This window comes from Acanthisitta chloris, unplaced genomic scaffold, assembly GCF_000695815.1.
Source record: "Acanthisitta chloris isolate BGI_N310 unplaced genomic scaffold, ASM69581v1 scaffold21509, whole genome shotgun sequence".
Classification (NCBI taxonomy): domain Eukaryota; kingdom Metazoa; phylum Chordata; class Aves; order Passeriformes; family Acanthisittidae; genus Acanthisitta; species Acanthisitta chloris.
The window spans coordinates 7,321-26,749 of NW_008693356.1; the positions used below are offsets into that span (position 1 = coordinate 7,321).

At 41.7% G+C, this 19,429-nt stretch overlaps 1 protein-coding gene across 1 annotated transcript in view; it reads right to left on the minus strand.

Annotated features, from left to right (window-relative positions):
- Positions 1 to 3,146: 3,146 nt before the first annotated feature.
- The window catches only part of USP54 (ubiquitin specific peptidase 54), a gene marked incomplete at its 5' end in the record, with an annotated part of 29,769 nt that continues 13,486 nt past the window's right edge, over positions 3,147 to 19,429 (minus strand). The window contains 9 exons of the mRNA XM_009083052.1: positions 3,147 to 3,793; positions 4,529 to 4,715; positions 6,187 to 6,327; positions 7,424 to 7,542; positions 9,834 to 11,290; positions 13,501 to 13,693; positions 14,843 to 14,962; positions 17,955 to 18,128; positions 19,134 to 19,273. Coding sequence (XP_009081300.1) covers positions 3,147 to 3,793; positions 4,529 to 4,715; positions 6,187 to 6,327; positions 7,424 to 7,542; positions 9,834 to 11,290; positions 13,501 to 13,693; positions 14,843 to 14,962; positions 17,955 to 18,128; positions 19,134 to 19,273 — 3,178 coding nt within the window. The remainder of the gene's footprint in view (positions 3,794 to 4,528; positions 4,716 to 6,186; positions 6,328 to 7,423; positions 7,543 to 9,833; positions 11,291 to 13,500; positions 13,694 to 14,842; positions 14,963 to 17,954; positions 18,129 to 19,133; positions 19,274 to 19,429) is intronic.

Here is a 19,429-nt window from a genome sequence, read left to right on the forward strand (position 1 = left end):
GTATGATTTTCACAATGAGCACAAACTTGGCTGTCTTTGAGAGAAGGAACTGCACTAGGTAGTTCCTTTTCCATATACAGAAAGATCATATTTAAACAAATTTGCTACTGCTAGGACAACAAATTACACTTCATTTTATTATTGCTCTTTTTTGCCACCTACACAGTCAGGCTTGAATGTGTATGAGAGATCAATAAAATGAGAGATATACAATGAGAGATCATATAAACACAGGGAGTATGAATTTTGGTTTTAGGAGAACTGAGATTATTTTTAAAAGGTCAATTTGAGAGTGCATGGGGTTCTTTTAACTGAACTCCATCCAGTAACATACTCTGCACCCACTGACAGGTATTTCACAAAGAAAAGATTATATTGCATTGATGCTTACAAACTTTATAAACACTTAAGACTTCCAAATAGCTGCTGAATTCTAATAGACAACAGTGTACTTTTATGAGCTATTAAACTACCATCTTATTGATTTTTCTAGGGTTTAGATAACCTATAAATATCACTGAAAAGACAAGTTAGGAGTTAGTCAAATGAATTACAAAGTAAATATTAACTTACTGACCTCACTAAGACTTGCAGGCACAAGCTGAAGATGAAGTAACTGTTTTTCCAGCATCACATTTTCTCCCATGCTAAATATATTGCTGACTCTACTTCAGTTTATTTCCCTTCAGATGTACTGATGTAGTGCTCAGTATGGGCACAGCTTTTCCTTTTCAGGTTAATTTAACAGTAATTGATATACACAGGACATTTACAAACACTCCTGAAACCTGGTAGCTGGAACTATGATGATGGAATAAACTCAGCCATTCCCTTAAAAACAACAACCTGGATAGCACTGAATATTTAAATAAATTGCATCAACTCAGAACTATTCTGCAGAGCTTTGTGGAAGCGTACTTGCTCTCCTTCCCAGTTGCTAGGATATAAGAAATAAATCTAAGTATGCACATTGTCTTTATTTGCAAGTTTCACACTCTATATTGATTCTTGAAGACGTGACTTTGTACTTCAGTTTGGCAGATTATGTTTTTTAGATAATCAAGTTCAAGACCAAGTCTCACTCTGCAACCTGAATTTTCTAGGAGTTGTAGTCAAGCAGTGTCAGATACTTATCCATGTCCTCATTTGCATCCTAAGGCTACTGTAACTTTCACCAACTGCTGAAGGCATCAAAAAGCTGAAAACATTGCTCCTGCCCAGACTCCTTTTGCTCCAATAGTACTTTTCTACACATGAGAGAGAAAAAACTGCAACAGAAGTTTCTGTCCAAATATTCACCACTGCACTCCAGTCACTTCCCAAAAATCATCATTTCTCTGGCTAGAAACTTAGCAGTTGGCTACAGCACAACAGACTAACAATTCTGTATCAACAGGAGAACCACAATCAAATAGCTGTTTCGAGTAATATAATACTCCATTGGTTAATACTTAGAAAATTAGTTAAAAATTAGTACTGTTGAAAGTTTGATGTCATTGAGTTGGTAAAACCATTATGTGAAGAAGTCAGTAGTCATGAGGGCTGTTTTGGAAGGGAGGGGTGGAAGAATTGAGTGCTGTGTTCTTGTAACCACTGCTAGTGGGGGCAGCTAAGTACCACGAAGTGTGCGACATCCTCCCAAATATAACAGGCAATTTTGAATGATGCAGTTTACATGACACTGCAACAGCAACAGTTATCAGAGCAATTATTTAGAAACACGAAACTGAGAAATCACACTTCTTAAAATGAATGAGGCTCGATCTCAGGCTAAACAGCAGAACCCGACGACATTCCATCAGCACTGAGGTGCAAACCATGGACTGAAAGCTCCGCTCGGCTCCCCCAGCGCCGTGCACTAGAGGGCAGGACAGCCCTCGGCGCGCGGCAGAGGTGTGTGCCAGGGCGAGCACAGAACAGAACCCTCCTGGCTTTGTCATCACCACAGCTCAAAGCGTTTGCAGCAGCAGGAGTGCAACCGTACTTAAAATGCCACTTCTCACTACACCGATCATTTCTAATGATTTTTCTGTGTATCTGCACACACTGCCATCTTGCATGGATGCTGTAGTTTACCCTCAAACGAGTCTCAAAATGCTTTTCAAAGGACAATGTTAATTACTGTCCATTATGAGGAGAAATTGAAGACCTGAGTAGTAATGAAACACATCCAAGTCCAGACTGAAAATTACACATCCTTCAATCTAAGTCTTTATTACATAAACTTTGTTAATGAACTAGAACAAACAATTTGCTCATGTTTGTTCATGTGTAAGAAAATAAATGAGACCTTTCAGGCCAACTGATGAGTAAAGCTAAATAGCAAAGAAAGCTCACACACAGACAGGTAAATAGAACTATTTTCATAGATTTATTTGAAAAATACTTACAAAAGCAAGTATGTTTGACACTAAAATAGTTAAACTTATTCTGTGTTTACATCGGTGTAATTAAGCGTGCAGCATTAACAGTCTTCTCTGTTCAAAGCATTGTTAGTTTGCCTTAAGGAAGTGGGGAAAGTTTGGAGTTACTGATGAACAATGTCTCCCTGCCACTTCCTCTGCAGCAACTACAGCTGTGATCTCTGCATGGGACCTCAGCACACTGAAAACTGGGTTTGCTTTACTAACTGTGCTTTACTAACTGCCACCTGCCAAGTGCAGATTTACTGGAACCTGGAAGGTGGGTCAGGGTTTTTTTTCCCTAGGAAGGAACGTGAGAGAGGAAGGAGAACAAAACAAAAGGATTGGGTTTTTTCATGTGAAGAATTTACCAAAGCTACATTTCATGAAAAAGAGTCCTTAAAAATGTCCTGTTGTTAGTGGCTGTCTTCCTTCAAACATGCGCATTCTTCTCAACTTAGCCGTAAGCCAATGATGCCTGACCTTACCACCCCTAGAGCACTTCTTGGTAGGAGAGGTCAGGACTAGAATGGCTAAGATTTCCCAATCCAGACAGCAGTTCAGTAGTGTCAGAAATGAAATACAGTGCAATTAGTTTCCACATACTGTATAGCTACATTTTAAGACAAAACTGGCACAGATATTGATTGAAAGAGTTTCCTGTGTCTGTGCAATCCGTGCTCTGGCAACAGCTATAGTCTGTTCCCAGAGCCGTTTGTCAGGGCACACAGAGTGGACAGGATCTCACCAGCCATTATTTTGCATGGTGCCAGTAGCTGCTGCTGCTCGAGCCAGCATGCTTCTGTGTGCCTCTGAAGCAGAAGAAAAAGTCCCATCCATCACATGCACTGGCAGCACTCGCCTTCTGCCTGGCTGAGGGGTGTAGCTGTTCTGTCGCCAGTCTTCTTCCGGGGGCATATCAACTCTCCTTGGACCTGGGGCCTTAACACAAGAAGGGGGCACAGGACAACCTTGCGAGGCACCAGGATCCCAAGAAGGCTCACGTGGCATTCTTAAAGTGCTGTAGTCTGTGCTGGCTGGCAGCCTGCAACCCACGGCGTAAGCTTCGCGCGCCGGATGTTGCGAAGGCTGCTGGAGGAAGCCCTTGCCTGGCTGCCCAGCATGTTTCCCCCAGAGCGTCGCTCGTTTGTCTGGTAACGTGGCTGTCTGCCTAGCAGGGTAGCTTGTGTTCAGCCAGTGGCCAGAGACACTTGCTGCTCCACCTCCTACATGTGGATTAACAAGAGGCTTTTGCCCCGGGGAGAGGGTGCCTTTGGGTGCACAAGGGAGACTCCCGTAGCTCAGTGCCACACCTGGGTAGTCTTCACCTTGGAAAGCTTCACCCCTGTCAGGCACAACCAAAAGTTTCTGGATGATGTTCTTCTGATCTCCTGAAGAAAGAAAAAGAAAAGGTTTGTTTAGTTTTATTTTTTGTTTCATCCTCTCAGAACTTTCAGCTGTGGCCAGCAGGCGACAGAAGAACAATGACTAGTATGACTAGAACAATGGCTACCACATTCAGTTACAGGCTGACCTGCAACTCCAAATAAAAGCTAGCTGTAACCCCTTCTAGCATTCACTTTCCTCACTGCATTTCCTCCTTATCCTACCAAAGCTGCTGTCAGAAACTTTTCTTGACTAGCCCCTTATGTCATCATCATGGACGAGCCCAACAAAATATTTCAAGGCTGGTAGATCAAACCGGTTTTGATGCTGTCACAGGGGAAAATAATTGCCATGTGAGAATTAGTTATTTCTACTGGCACAACTAGATGTGTGATTTGCTGGAATGAGTAGCTTGTGGAAGTACTCTCATAGATGACAACAAGGTGGTGGGTCTTACTGCTGCTTTTACACTATGGAAAATACCTCACCAAAATATTAGTATGATTTTATATAAAGTCATCGTAATGTTTCCATAAGGATTATTGGCTCTGCTTATGCACACTTAGCACGGAATCACAGAACAACTCAACAGGGCAGAGAAAAAGAAACGTGATTTGCCCTTCCAGACTTCTGGAGGAATTCAGGCAGCTGGTGAAACTCCATTAAGAAAGGCAAGAACTGAGGAGCTGATTTCAGCAATATTTCTGGTCATGAAGAAGGATGAAAAGTCCTGTGATTACCTGACGGTTTACGTGCCTTGCCCACCATGCTGGGCATCAGTACATCATGGGGTAGGTGCTGCACCTGGTTTAGGTTGTGCTGGGGATCAAAGGGAAACACAGGAGGATCATGGGGGAAAGGAAGGGAAGTGGAGCTGGAAGAACGGTGGCTGGTGTCCACTGGCATTTTCCTCATGTTTGGTGCTTCCTTTTATAAAATGAGAAAGGAGAAGAACAGAACATAAAATGATGAGTAAACACAGAGTTGGGCTGAATCAAGCAAAGATGGTGTTGATCCAAGGAAGAAAGGGATGAGCCACCGGAACAAAAACATGCATCTGTATGTGAAAAAGACAGGCAAATAAAAGCTGCATCAATCCAGTAAGGCTCTTACTGCAGTGGTGGGCTACTTAAGAGCCTTTGACTGGAATTATAACAAAGAGAAAAAGCCAAAACAAACACAAACAACTGCTGGTGGTGTGGTTCATCAGCTGAGTCCACAAGACAGTGGCAGGCCAGTCAGCAGTGGAACTGGCATGCTAAAGCCATGAAAAGAGTATTGCTGATCCTGCTTTCGAGCAGGCTTTACTGAAAGCTCTGATTCCAGACTATGAACAGGTTTACCTGTTGCAATGGAAGTATTTACCTGTGGTGTACCATTTCCCTCTATTAAGAGGCTCCTAGCCCAAAAAGCAGGGATGGCTGAATGGCACAGAAACAAACCATCACAGACCTGAGCCCAGTGCCTGACTTTAATAGTAACAGAGAGCTGTTTGTGTGGTGGGGATAAAAACCTTCAGCAGAGAGGGTGAGTCTTGGGCAGCCAGAGGTTTTTAATTGCTTCCGCCAGCACCTCCAGGTATGTGTTAAAGCCCTTAACTAAAGCATGCTGAGGAGAAAACACCTAGAAGTTGACGTATTTTTAGCTTATTGGTACACAGCAGAAAGATGCAACTGGAAACACCAATCTAAATAGCTGAATTTGCAACTAAGACTCTTCTACACATATTACGCAGTTGGTTTCAAATAAAAAAACTTAAGTACAGTTTCCAAAAAATTCAATCCAAGCCAAAACTTCACATTATATTTGTCTCTGTTGCTAAACACTGTTATCATTTTCCTCACTGAGAGTTTTCAGTTGCATCTAAGACTACTTCACAGAGATGACAAATCCCCTTGTTTTTAGTTACTTCCTATACGCAGCTTAACTGTCTGCATGTTATGTACCAAGTCTTGAAATGTCTCCCCTTTAATGCACACTTTTACTCTCTAAAAATGCTACTTGCTGAATATATTCACAATAGACCAGAAAGTTTCACATGGCTAGTGGTGTTTTTTTCAGAATTATGCGTGTATGAGAAGCTTTCTTGAAAATACTTTAAGTCAAGTGAAAAAAATGTTCATACTGGGTGTCTTTGCATACTGGCAAGTAATGTTAGCTGACATGCTTACCAGCTGCAGCAGCTACTACTCTACAATGACACCTGAAGAAAATGGCTTTGTTACTTAAACAAAACTTAATTGTTCTTCCAAAGAGAATAAAAAATCCAAGCTTTCATCATGGCTTATTAGTCTGTTGTCTGCTGTCTCGTTTATTAACTACTGAATGCAGACAGAGAAAACAGCAACCCTACACACAGATGATGGCTCTTTGGGAAGCTGCACATCATTCTACTTACAAAACTGTGAGAAGAGACCAAGGTCTCTTCTCTGTTTGAGATAACTGTCCCACTGAGACTGCGAGCAATGCGACGAAAATTCTCTGCACTGTATATTTCCTCTTCTTCTGGCTCCCTGCTATGGTCTCTGGTGTATGTGACCTGCAGACAAATAACACATTTCAGAAAAAGCTTTCCATAATAACAATGTTGTGTAATAATTATAGGGAAGGGATGAACAAAAATATAACAGACTATGCTTCAATGTAATTCCATGAGCTTTTCTTTTTTGAAATCCTTCATTCAGGAACTACCTTGAGAACTTCAAATAGATGGGTCTGTTTGGATCTGCTGATTAGAAATATTCCTTATAGAAATATTCCTTATAGCCTTTCTTCTGTTAGGAAATGCACACTGCTCGATTTGTCTGAGTGAGAGTCATTCTTTTATAAATATCTAAAGCTAGAACAAATGTCTGTACTGGAATGAATCTACCTAAAGGACTGACTGCTGCCACAGGCATCACTGCCCTGTACAGATAACCATGGCTAACACCCATCATGACAAAGTACTACAGTCTTCTCATAACAAAAAACTGAAATCTAGGATTATTTGATGAGTGCTGGAAGCTTGCTAATCTTATGCTAGCAGGGAAATGTTTATTCCCCCCTTCTTTTCTTCTGTTCTATATAAGCAAGACTTAAACTCCCTTTAACAAGTACGAAATACAGTAAACACCATTTTCCCTTGAAAATACTTCCATGTCTTCATATACAGGCACTGATATGGAACTGCCAGTTATTTAACAGTTTCTGTTAGAAAGAAAAAGCATCTCCTCACACTCTGAAGTGTCCAACCACCAACTGCAGCAAGCACCAAATTATCCCCTTTCAAAATAGGCAGTGACACAGTAAACAAGAAAAAGCCTGTGCCCCTGCAAGTGGTAACATGAAGTAGCAGTTACCATAAGTTGTGATGGAGTCCATGTCACTCAGTTAAAAGAGACTAAAGCTCTGAGTGCTGTGTTTCTCCAAGTCAGGGTTCAGATGATTTGACAGCATGCAAGCTGCATGTAGCATGAGCCACTCAGATTTCAGTGTACTAATCCTGAGCTAGACTGCACTTAAAATTCTCTAACACTAGTATCAATGACCCTAGTACCTTTTCCATAATACATTTCACTTCTCCCACTGTAAATTCTGTCTTGCACAGGCCAAGCCCTTCCCCCTCTAGTACATCTTAAGTAACAGCATGTCACCTTGGAGACAGAAGAGGCAGTGGATCCACACAGACTGCGCTCGATCTCTGCTGTCGGGGTTTTCGAGAGACCCATGCCAGCTGTAGCAGGCACCTTCCTCACATTCAGGTTCACAGAGGCTGGGAAAAAGAGCACTGTGGTTAAATTCAATGCCTGATTGCATCTCAGGTCTGACTCCAGCAAAGACAGAGACTCTACACACAGAACGAGAAGTCAGAGATCCTCCGAACATTAATACATAAGCTAACTCCCAATATTTCAAAACAGTCTGTCGGGGTACTATGGCTGCTTCAGTTGCCCTTTTGCAGGCTTCTGGGGAGCAGTGAATGGAACTATTTAAGAGTTAGATCATTTAACTGAACACCAGCACTTGTTTGATACAGCGGTGAGATTGTTTAAGAAGCCTCAAGGGACAGAAAATCAGCTACCAGAAGTAAGTTACCTAAAATTACACCGGATAAACAAGATGTGTCAGCTCTATGTTCCCCACACATTCACCTGCTTGTTCCCACCCAATGCTACAGTTTCTCAGCCATTTGTTGTGCTGGCTAAATAGTTAAAAGTGTTATTTTTAACAAAGATTGCTACAATTACTTCACTTCAGTGCAGTCCCCATCAACCAGTTATGATCCTAAAATTTCTCACGGAATAGACAGGCAGATCACTGGCCTAATAAAAATGGTCATAGGGAGTCTCTCTATAAAGGAAGAATGGTGATGTGCTGGTAATGACACCTTTTCTGCACTTAGGTGGTACATTTGGAGGAGCAGGTCTTGACTTTAATTCTGTTGTAAAGCTCCAGTAATGAACTAGAAGCATTTTCACCACGATTCTGAATGCAAAGGTCTGATAAAAGCAGTTCATATGGGTCAGAAAGCTTCAATAGCATTTGCAAATGAATAGGTAATCCAAGTTAAAAGCAAGAAAAGAGCTGTCTTAGACCCAACTCAGCCAGTTCATCACAGCAGATGCACTGGTTCAAACTTTTCACTTTTATACAGAATTTGCAGAACTTAGAAAGAAACAACTGAAAGTCACAGCAAACCAGAAGATCTCAAACACAAACTTCACTTTAGAAGAATATCTAAAGTGAACAGGGAAAATAGGCAAGAAAAGTCAGCATAAGAAATGGGGCACTTGATGACAGAACTCTGAAGTTCCAGCTAACACTAAAGCAACTGAGCTTTACCCTGGCAGACTTCCAGAAAGAACTTCCAAAATCAGTCAGCTAAGTAGGAACATGTAAGACCTTCTGATTCAAGCCCATGCAAGAGAGCACCTGCAAACGTATGAGGTCAGAGCCTGCCTAGCTCTGAAAGAAAACCAGAAGGACAAAAATGGGAAATGGCCACATTCGGATGTCTCAACTGGTCTGCAAGACAAGAGAGTTACAGAGAAAACTCGAGATTTGAACAAAAACCTGTTCAAGAGTTTACTGCAGTACTCACTCTGGTTACAGCCAGGTCTGGCATTATCAGGAATGATGGAGGCTTCACCTCTGTGGGTGCAGGGCAGAGGAAAACCTGTCTTTTGTATGCACTGCAGCATGTATCGTGTACCTGTATCACTTCAGTACCCATCAAATTTCAGGGTGCTTTGTATTTAACCCGAAAAATTTGTAGATTTAATGCCATGACACAGATTATAAAGAAATTTGCTTCACTTGTGCTAAGCAGAGAAACAAGGTTGCCCTATCTCAGGCAGGAGATCAGATCAGCTTAAGTGGAACCAGACTGCTGTCATCAGACCTGAATTGAATGTCTCCAGCAACAGCTGGATGTCCTCACCAACAGAATCTGTTCATTTTCTTTCAGCACCAACTAATCCACAATGTCTCACGGATCTTAGTGCAGGTCATGTGCCCCCAGTGCTGCTTTCTCAAGTAATTTTCCAGAACTTGAAGCAGGTGGTCCTTAGCAAAACACAGGTTCAACTCCCATAGATCTAGAAACACTTTTAGCAGTTATTCACCTCAGGCAGGTATAGACTGAATTCTCAAATACAATACTATCAGCAGATAGTCACAAATGTGGAGAACATTAACTTGAGGCACAGAACACTTAAATAAATTCCAGAGGTGATGTAGGACTTTCAAATAGCAAAATTCAGCAGCCTGACATAAGCTGCAAGCTCCCTTCTTACAAACAGGATCAGTTTTTTCTATGTTATTCTCAACAGATGTTGCTCTTCATTTGCCAAGATCAACAGCTACTCTGCAGCCTCCCCAGGCAATGCTATCACACTGCTTTCTCTAGTCAGCTGCAATGGTTTCAGAGTCCACAACCTGAATCTTTCTGCATCTGTGCACAACTTAATGCCCATTTAACTAAATCGACTGGAAAATTTATCTTCACCTATATTAGAGTACATAGGCAGGTCAACCAAGGAAAAACAGCTGCATCATTCTTACCTGATTGGTCAAATGGATACCTAGCACTGTCCTGTCTTCCCAAGAAAGGCCTACTGGCCTGAGATGCCTGCAGACTAGTCTGATAGAGGGATTCCAGTTCTGAGAGCTCCTGTTCTGTGTCTTGATTCCACTGCGGATGCAGATGTAGTGGGATCCTGCTCAAGTCATCTCCAACTGCTCTCTGATCAGAAAGGAGTGGACTTCTCCCAGGTACAGGAAGCCATTCAGTATTCGTATTAGCCTTCTGAGAACTGTAATACCTAGTAACATTATTCACCCAACGGTCCACAGGCATAGAGGCAACCATGCTACTAGCAGCTCCATCATCCACCTGTTTCATTCCTCCGTCATGACAGTGCCTTTCCACGTAGGGTGCAGGGTCTGCTACATTCTGTCCACCTCTTCTACACAGCTCTTCACTGTGAGAACAAATACTCTTAGAAGCAACATGCTGGGCACTAAAACCCTCCAAAGAAACTACCCCGTCCCTAATATCCACAGTTGAATGTAATTTTTCAGAAGAGTGGTTTTTGTTTTCTTGGTTTTGATGGATTAGCTGTCTGTAACCAGAGGATGAAGGGTTGATGAAAGATTTTTGTGTTAACTTTGGAGACTTCTCATCCTGACACACTGCAGCAATCCAGCCTTTTTCATGAGTACCTTTTCTCTGGGAGACTGTATGCATTTTCTGAAACTGCTCTGCCAAGGACCGAACATGTCCCTTTGTACTAAAAGCCTCAGATTTGCAACCCTCTGCTGTGCCATATTCATCCTGTGAGGGCAATAAAAGCTCATGGCTGTTTGCTCTGGAGTACGTATTTGTTTTCTGCAAAGGATCCGAGGAGCACTGCTGTGTAGGGGATGAAGTTGCAGGGGTCATGGCATGATAGGCCCCTAAATGATCAATGCTGGGCCGCACTGGAGAGCTTGCAAGTTTGGAACAAGGACTGTGCTGGCTGTCCTTTTCAGGAGATGCTGCTTGTGGCGGATGTGGACAGGGAAACAGTGTAGGCAAAGACCCAAAGTTTACTGTGTTAGCCTTGGATTTGTACTGAGGTGTGAGAATAGGTGTTATGTTATGAACCTCTTCTAACTGGCTGCTACTGCAGCATTCCCTATAGTCTTTTGGCCCTGTGGCTGTGGTGTCAGCAAATTCCCCACTATTGTGGGCATCATTCTGAGTTCTTGCAGACCTCTCTGCCAACCCTTGCCTATAGGGAAAAGAGGGAACTTGGTCATGAAAATCAGCAGAAGCAGAGTGGAAGTTTGGAGAGATCCTGTTGGATGGATTGCTTTCAGAAGGGGGTAAGGAGGAAGACTCTGGATATAATGATGAGTGCAATTCATGGCAGGAAGCAGGTGGGTGGAAGAAAGAACTGGACCCAAATTCCACTTCTTTGTTGGGTTCCAGTGGTACCTCCTGGCTCAGCAGTACTTGGAGCGGGCCAGTCTGTTCACTAAAACACACAGAAGGGTAAATGATTAGCAGTAGTCATTGTGTATGTTTATCCCTAGGGTACAGAACCTGCCCTGGGTGACAGACCTCAACATACTGTGCTTTGCTCACTGAATTCTGATGAAGACTTTGCATTAATTCAATAGACACATACATGTTAGTCCTTTGCTTCTAACTCTGATTTCCTGCTATAAATGATCTAACTGAATCCATTTCATATTTTTAAGAGTATTTTGCTACAGTCAGACTCCGTAGAAAGTATTCTTGTATAACACCCTGGGCACTTCGACCAGCAGACTGAGCATGTGGATAGGGACAACTGCAAGAACAGTAAAAATAATGTTTATATAAAAGGCAACAACTGTTTTCAACATTTACATCTTAGATAGTTTTTTAAATACTTCGGACATGTCCATGATCTGAGCATGAACTGACAATATTTCTGTAAGGTCTCCTCTCTCCAGGCAACTTTGTGAAGAATGATTTGACAAATGGAATGAACAGGTTGAAATTTCTCTCATATAATCTCTGTGTTCTTATCTTTGAGATATTTATTCAAAACATTCAATAAAGTTCAGGCTAAATATTATTTTGTAATAACTTGTATTCTAAGCATACTCCTGGAAAAAAATTTGCATTCTTTTATGTACCAATGCAAAACAATTATATCCTTGAGTCATACATGTCCTTGGCAATTTTCTGCATTTAGTTAGCATTTTAATATGCAGACAGAAAAAAACAGTACCAAGTCCACATGCCTGTGAGAAAATGACAGGCTACAAACAGCTCCAATAGAAAACTTAAGGCAACTCTAAGATCATTACTCTGTTTCCTCTTTGAGATGCGGAGAATGAAAGTTACCATGAAGACCTAGTTGATATGTGTCTGTGACTAATGGCAAACCCTGCACTCTCTACAATGTTATTCGTAGCTAAGCAAGAGTACAGAAATCTGGCTATGAATAGATGTTTTTTTCCACTGGCTACAATAACATTTGGTTGGATATAACTTTTTGCAAAAGTAATGTTCTTTTCACAGAGCAGCAGTGAGGAAGTTTAGCATTAACAAAATTAGTTTAGAAAGTTCCTTTCTTTCACTTTTTTACAATCTGCCAAAATGCATAATTTGAGCTCTACATTTCTCCTGTAAAAGAGCATATAATGGACCCCTGATTGACAAAAAGATCAGCCCTCATTACATGTAATTCAGGTCCTGCAGGTAAAGAAAAGAACATTATGAACTACAGCCTGGCAGGTGTGCAGATTAACTGGGTTTGTATATAGCTGTATGCAGCATTTTTAAAAAAGGAACAGAAAAAGGATTCTCATCTGAGACTTCATCTAAGCTTCTGATAAAACAACAGGTAAGAAAGGGGAGAGGGAAGAAAAGTAAAAGTTCAAGAAATAGCCTAGAAATTGGATAGGGATGGTCTAGTGCTAGGAGGGAATGGCATGGGAAGAAAGGAGGATTAAGCTGCATGCTGAAGAGGGTAGGAAGAAAGGATCAGTTACAGCAGAGAGTTAATTATGTTAAAGTCAGTATGGAAGAAAGAATCATGAAGAGACACTGAGGAGGCTGCTAAACCAGGCTACAGGATGCTGGGAAGCACAGAAAGAAAATGAAGTATGATACAGTAGTTAAAGTGACAGGATCAGGATCTGGATCCAAGAGTTGTACCAGTGCACCACTAGAGAAGTGGACTGCAAAGACAAGATCAGTGTACTTGACAGTTTTCAAACTACAGTGCACTAAACACACTAGTTGCTATTCCCAATATAAAAGCAAGTACAGCAAGACTTCTGCTGTAGTACACTCTTTTACTTTACTGACCAAGTCCAGAAACTGCTCCTGATTACGAACAGTCACATTTCATCCTAACACATCCCCACTTTTTCAGCCAGGTTATTGTCTATTGTATTTTCCCCTTGGTACATAAGACGTCAACACTGCCAGGCACTGACTGCTACAATTCTCTGTCACAGATCACATTTTGAACACATGCACATTGAGCTAGTCTATAACGATGGGGCGAGGGAGAAAAGGAGGTAGTTGACTGTCTTATAATAGGATTTAACCCAGAGAAGGAAACAGGGAGTAACACAGGAGGACTTGGACTATCCAGGGGAATATATAGGGTTCGCTATTTCTTTCCAGACTGCACTGCTCACAGGTGCAGCTCAGGTCTGGGTCTAGGTGATAGACTTGGACTACCTTGTGGCCTGGGCCATGGTGCCGCCCGGGGGTGGGTGGCAGGCTGGCGGAGGCAGCGGCTGCGATGGCTGTTGGTGCTGCATGCGATCCTGGAGGCTCCGCGCTTTTCGGATACTGAGCTGCAGCTTCTTATCGACTAGGGCTCTGCTGTGAGTGCTAGCGCTGGCATCATGCATGGCAAGTCTTAGTTTAGCTAAAATGCAAAAGAAAACATAGCAGAAAAAACAAACAGAAAAAAGGAATAAAATTGAAAAAGAAAAAAATGAAAAAAAAAAAGAAAAAAGATGCAGCAAGAACATAAAATCATGGACCATGCAAACACTGCCACAAAAGGATTCACAAGGATGCTACTGTTTCCATTAATGCACATTCAGCTTAGCCAGGTGTCCAAACACATTAATTGAAACTAAACCAAAATAAAAAAAAAAAATAATCCTTGTTTTAGCCCAACTTCTCATCCCCCTCACACAGGCTCTTTCCAACTCTACCACATGGATGCTTCAATCTGTCATCTACTCTTCTCCTCCATACCTGGGACTCCCTTTATGTGCAGGAATACCCAGCTGGGATTTGAGATTCAGCATACATCTTGCTGGAATGGAAGCTAACAGAGCTACTGCAACAGCTGTAACTCTTTATTCTGCCCTTGATTCTGCAGTCCATAAGAGCCAATTTCTAAATGCAGATGCACAGGAGCTACCCACCCTGTCTGTAGCCATTCTATACAGACAGAGGGGAGCATGGGGTGAGACAGCCAGCCAGTCATAATGGAAAAACACCAAAACCAAAATGAAATCACATAGCACACATTCTCAAAGGTCACAATGCATTTAAGCACTTCAATGTCCTAATGCTTTTTGCTTCATGAAAGTTCAGGTACAGCGTAGTTCGGACTCAGGAGTGGGCTACCATTTTCTTCCTATGCTACACCCTCCATGAGAAACAGGGAAGCTTAATGGCCTTTGCAATTTGGCTTGAGGATGGGAAAAAATTGTGAGGACTGAGTGGTAAGGGGAGTTACCTACTAGGTGCTTGCTGCAACATACCATATAGCACCAAAAGGGCACACCAGCACTCCAGTGCTGTTACTGCCTTAGCACTGGAGAGAACAGCAAAATGAATGCAAACATGAAAAAACAGCAATGAAGATGAATAGGACTAAATCCCCCAAAAGGGAATGCTTATAAAAATTAATAATTCTGTCTACCTGCATGTTCCTAAAGACCAGCTGGATCCCCATATCACTACCTGACCGTTTAAGGTGATTCAACGTTTGAGACTCTATTCTATGGTATTAGTAACTGTCAGAAGCGCAATAGCTCAGGCGGTTAAAGTTACTTACATATAGCTTCGTTACAGAGAGCCAAAGCTGCAGCACAATCGCCCTTCTGCTCCTGATTCAGCGACTCTTCAAAGATTGAGTCTGCCTCCTGCATCGACTTCTCAAAGCCATCACTCCTCCCTGCAATGGGCAGTACCCTTCATTTCGGTTTCATTCATTGCAGAACCCTCACTTACCCTCATCCCATTCGTGATTGCCAAGTTCTTCCACATATGGAGTCTTGCAGAGGCTGCACATATCCCAGACTGCACCACCTAACCTTCCCTATGCAAAAGTACATCTTGAGCACCCTGATATGCTTGACATCCACAGTAAAACAATGTGAAACAGATTTTCCCCTCATATTTTATTTAGTTGAGAGTGTTGTACTGGCTTATTCTACTACTTTCAACACTCTAAACGAGTACAAAAGACAGTACTGATGCATCAGAGAGTCAGTTCAGATGACTTCTGTCAAATAGCAATTAATCTAAACTTAGAATTAAATCTAAACCAAAACATATCAGTAAAAGAAGTACAGCAGGTCAGGGCTTTCTTTGTACATTATGCTTCCTGACAAAAATCATCTGTCTCTTTCTTCAGATATCGAAGTATGTCCATACAAAATGGAAACCAAATTAAACAACTGACATGTCTGGGGAACAAAACTCAGACTTGAGTGCAAGTGTAAATGTCTGCATGAAACACTTATACAAACATGTTCAATGCATACACTTAACTGTTAAAATAGACATACAGAATATGAAAAACCAACAGTGTCGCAGCTTTAGGAGGAAAACCACAGGTGTAAGAAGCTGAGAAGAAAGGGACAACTGTCAAGAATTCTTTTTGTAACAATTCAGAAAACAGCACTGTAGACGAGAGGGATAAATGATCCTTGAACACAAAAGAGAAACTGTGTCATGGCATCAGAACACTCAGTTCTGAGAGTAAGGAAATGCCCCAATGATCTGGTGTCACCGATTAGGCATTACATGAGTCATGCACTAAAAGGTACACACTCGAATGAGGCAGGGGAAAACAGAAAATAAAACTCCACTTCCTGCTTTGTTTAGTGGTGTCACTGTGGTAGAGAACACGAGTACCTTTATCAGCCAACAACAAATTATGTTTTCTCAACTTGCATAACATATGCTGTGGCCTGACCTGCTTCCCAACACCCTCGTGCACAGATGTAAATACAAACTCTTGTACCATGAACCCCAAAGAACTTGCATGAAAAGCTGGGACTGGAGAGAGAAGTGAGAGTTGTTAGAGCAGCAAGTTAATCAAGCAGCACATTCAGTTTTAAAATCAAGGCAACTGAGGCTTGTAATCAAGGCCAGAATACTAAAGTTAGCTTTCTTTGCATGAATTTAGCAGTTTACTTGAGGGAAAAATGAGTCACAAGTGTTCTGGAGTTCTGCATACAAGAAAGCCTTCCAGGCAGGCAAGCCTGCTAATGTTAACCTATTACATCTCTGACTGGGGTGGGGAAAGACTTAAAAAGAATCTCACCCAGATCTCAAGTCAACACCTCTGAACTCCTCAAACATTCTACTGAATTATTTTTTTGATTAAGCATTAGTCCAGTTTACTTTCTTTTTAATAAGGAAAAGCTAAGCAATTCTAGCTTCTACCAACCAATACAAGAGATCAAACAGGGTTAATGTATTGGAGAATATGCTGTTTTCCTTTGGGCAGGAGAAGCAGAGGAGACAACATCCTCGTGCTCAACAACACAGGTTTACTTTTCCATTTTTACATCATTAGCATTTATGCTACAAAAGTAAACACTATACTAAACACAAAAAGATACCCATCTATTCTGGAACATCACAATTTTTCACCTGGTTACTGGCAGGTCACAGCAGGACTGTAAAGGATAACTAAATGGCTCCCTGATGGTCAGCAAAAATTATGAAAGCATTCCCACAGTCAGACATGCTCATAGAGATCATATTTTTCAGCTGCCATTGGCACAGTGCCATTCTGGCTGCTGGGCAGTTGGCACAGCTGCAGAGCACTGCCAGAGTTGTGCCCAGAGCTGGCATTGCTGGGGGCTGCCTCTCTCCTTCCTCTCTGCCATTGCAGCAGCAAACCAGTACCTCAACTCTCATCTACAGCAGGCTGGAGCAAGCAGCATGGGGATGCCAGGAGGCCTGGCAACACAGTAGGCCATACTGGGACTGCCCTGGTCATGAATGCATTCGTTGGACCAGAGCCCAAATGTTCAAGACACCTTCCTTGGCTCTGCTGACCCACCAACAATCCCTCCCCGGTAAGTGCTCTAGCAAGCTTCAGGCTTCCCTTCTTGACTGGGTCAGTTGACTTTATCCCATATTCCCTCTGACTCCCCTTACTGCCGATGGAGATTTAGAGCTTAAAGTTATTATGTCTGAATCCTGTGATGTTCCCTCTGCTGTAGCTCCTTCCTTCCAATTAAACCTCTTCTGCTGCCATCTCCTGCCAGAACCATGAGAAGCCATGGAAAAGAATCAGACTCAGTATTTGCATTTAATTTTTCTTCAGCTCTTTTTCCTTAGAAAACATATGTAAGCTAAATCCAGCTCAGATTTTCAACTAGATCCAGCCTAAGCCTGCCAGAATACTTGTTCCTACACCAGTGCTGTGGCTGCACAGCTAGGCAGGGGGAAAACTGGAAAGCACAAGGGCAGGAACAAGCAGAGTTCCTTAGGGCAGCGATGCTACTGAAATGAATCAGAAACTAAACAATGGCTTAAATGAACAAGCTATGCTCTGGGTGGAGCTGAGGTGCCTGAAAGGTACAAACAGCCCTGCTCATTCCAAGATGTTGTTTAAAGCCTTACAGCTAAATCTACATATCAATACTATTAACAGTGTATCACTAAAAATGGAAAGGTGCAAATATATTAAAAACACCTCTGCATTACTTTGTTGTCTCATTTAAGAAGAAATCTGGCCAAAATACCAAACAGTTTTTCACATCCTACAGGTTTGAAAGGCGTGGTCTTTGACAAACTGAAGGTATGAAATTGTAGTGGAGAGCAGAGGTGGAGAGACAGACATAGTTACAAGAGGAAATTAAGTTCAAAGGCCCAAAAACCTTCAGCACTACAATCTTGCAAAATATACTGCATTCAAAAGTTACCCTGATTCTGCAGCTCATCTAGATCCATGAACCTGCTGGGACGGGGGTTAAAGCCCATTGCTGCCTCCATTTCCTTTTCTCTTTTTCTGCGTAGTTCTTGCTCATGTGCTCTTCTTGCCACCTCCTCTTGCAATTCATCCAGTTCACTCTTTAAAGGAACAAACATCTCCCCACCTTCAAAAGAAAACCCCAAACTTTTTTGATAGTTAAATCTCTTAAAGACAAAGAAAAATTAATGAAGAACAGAATTAACATTAGATTGTAACAGTCTGACAAAGCGAAGACCACAGAATTGCAGATCATAAATTTTTCTTTGTTAAATTTTTACTTCTAAAACCCCACCCAATACAACACTGCTTCAAGCTCCTCTGCAGCACAGCCCATCCCTGGATTCACTGACCCAAGAAAAGAGCATATGGAACAGAGAGAATCATTGGAAGAGATAACCTTAAGCTGATGATGAAATCTTGAGGCTTCTTACTGTGCTTAAAATTTGCAAATAATGCTATGTCAAATTAGCCACGTCACTAGCTTTTGTAACTGGAATGGATTCCAAGTGAGAAATTTTTCATATAACTGCAAAAAGCAGCTGAAAACGGGAGGAAAATAAAGCATATCAATTCCTAGTCAACACAGTAGAAATCAATCAGTCGTCATTCTCAGTTCAACTATCACTGGCATTCAATAAGTGTCTCCTCTCCTCCCTTGCCCTTCCCCAGACATTCTCTGGAATAAAACATTTGCTCAGAATGATGCATAATCAGAATGCATATCTACAGAAAACCTCAGCCATAGCCCAAACATCTTGTAAATAAACATTTGCATTTCTGACAGTTTTGACCTTCGTATAGAACTACAAACTTGTTTTTGGGACTCTACTAAGTTATTATCAGTTATGGAAAGGTATTTTCCACTGATGGCAGAATCCTGAGATATAAGAAAGAGCAGAAAAATAGCTTTATTTTATCAGTTAAGTCATTACTCAATGCCAGAGCAACATGATCAAAAAAATATTCCAACAAAGCCTTCTCCAATCCCCTTTGGTAAATCTCGTAAGTTATATCTTGTAAAACTCTGAGATGTTCCTGGATGTTTCTTTACCCTTTCCTTATGCAATTTCACTGTGAAGATTAACATCCAGAAAGCAAAGAACAAGCCCAATACAAAAGTGTATCTTACCATTTCCAATGGTGTGTGGGCTGTTTGTCCAGCTCCCAATTGAGGATGCAGACTCCACTTCCAAGATGCTGCTACTGTGAGACTTTGGGATGTTACGCCAGGCAGGAACAAATGCACTTGGTCGCTTCATGTGAATGTCCCTCCAAGAAGACAGTAATTATAGTTTACCATTTTACTACTCTCTTCAGGAGAAATTATATATACTTTTTTTGTATTCACACATAAACATGTACTTGCATTTTAATTTAATTTTGTAAGAAGCCTACCGCGAACAAATCTTGGGAAAACCAGGGAAA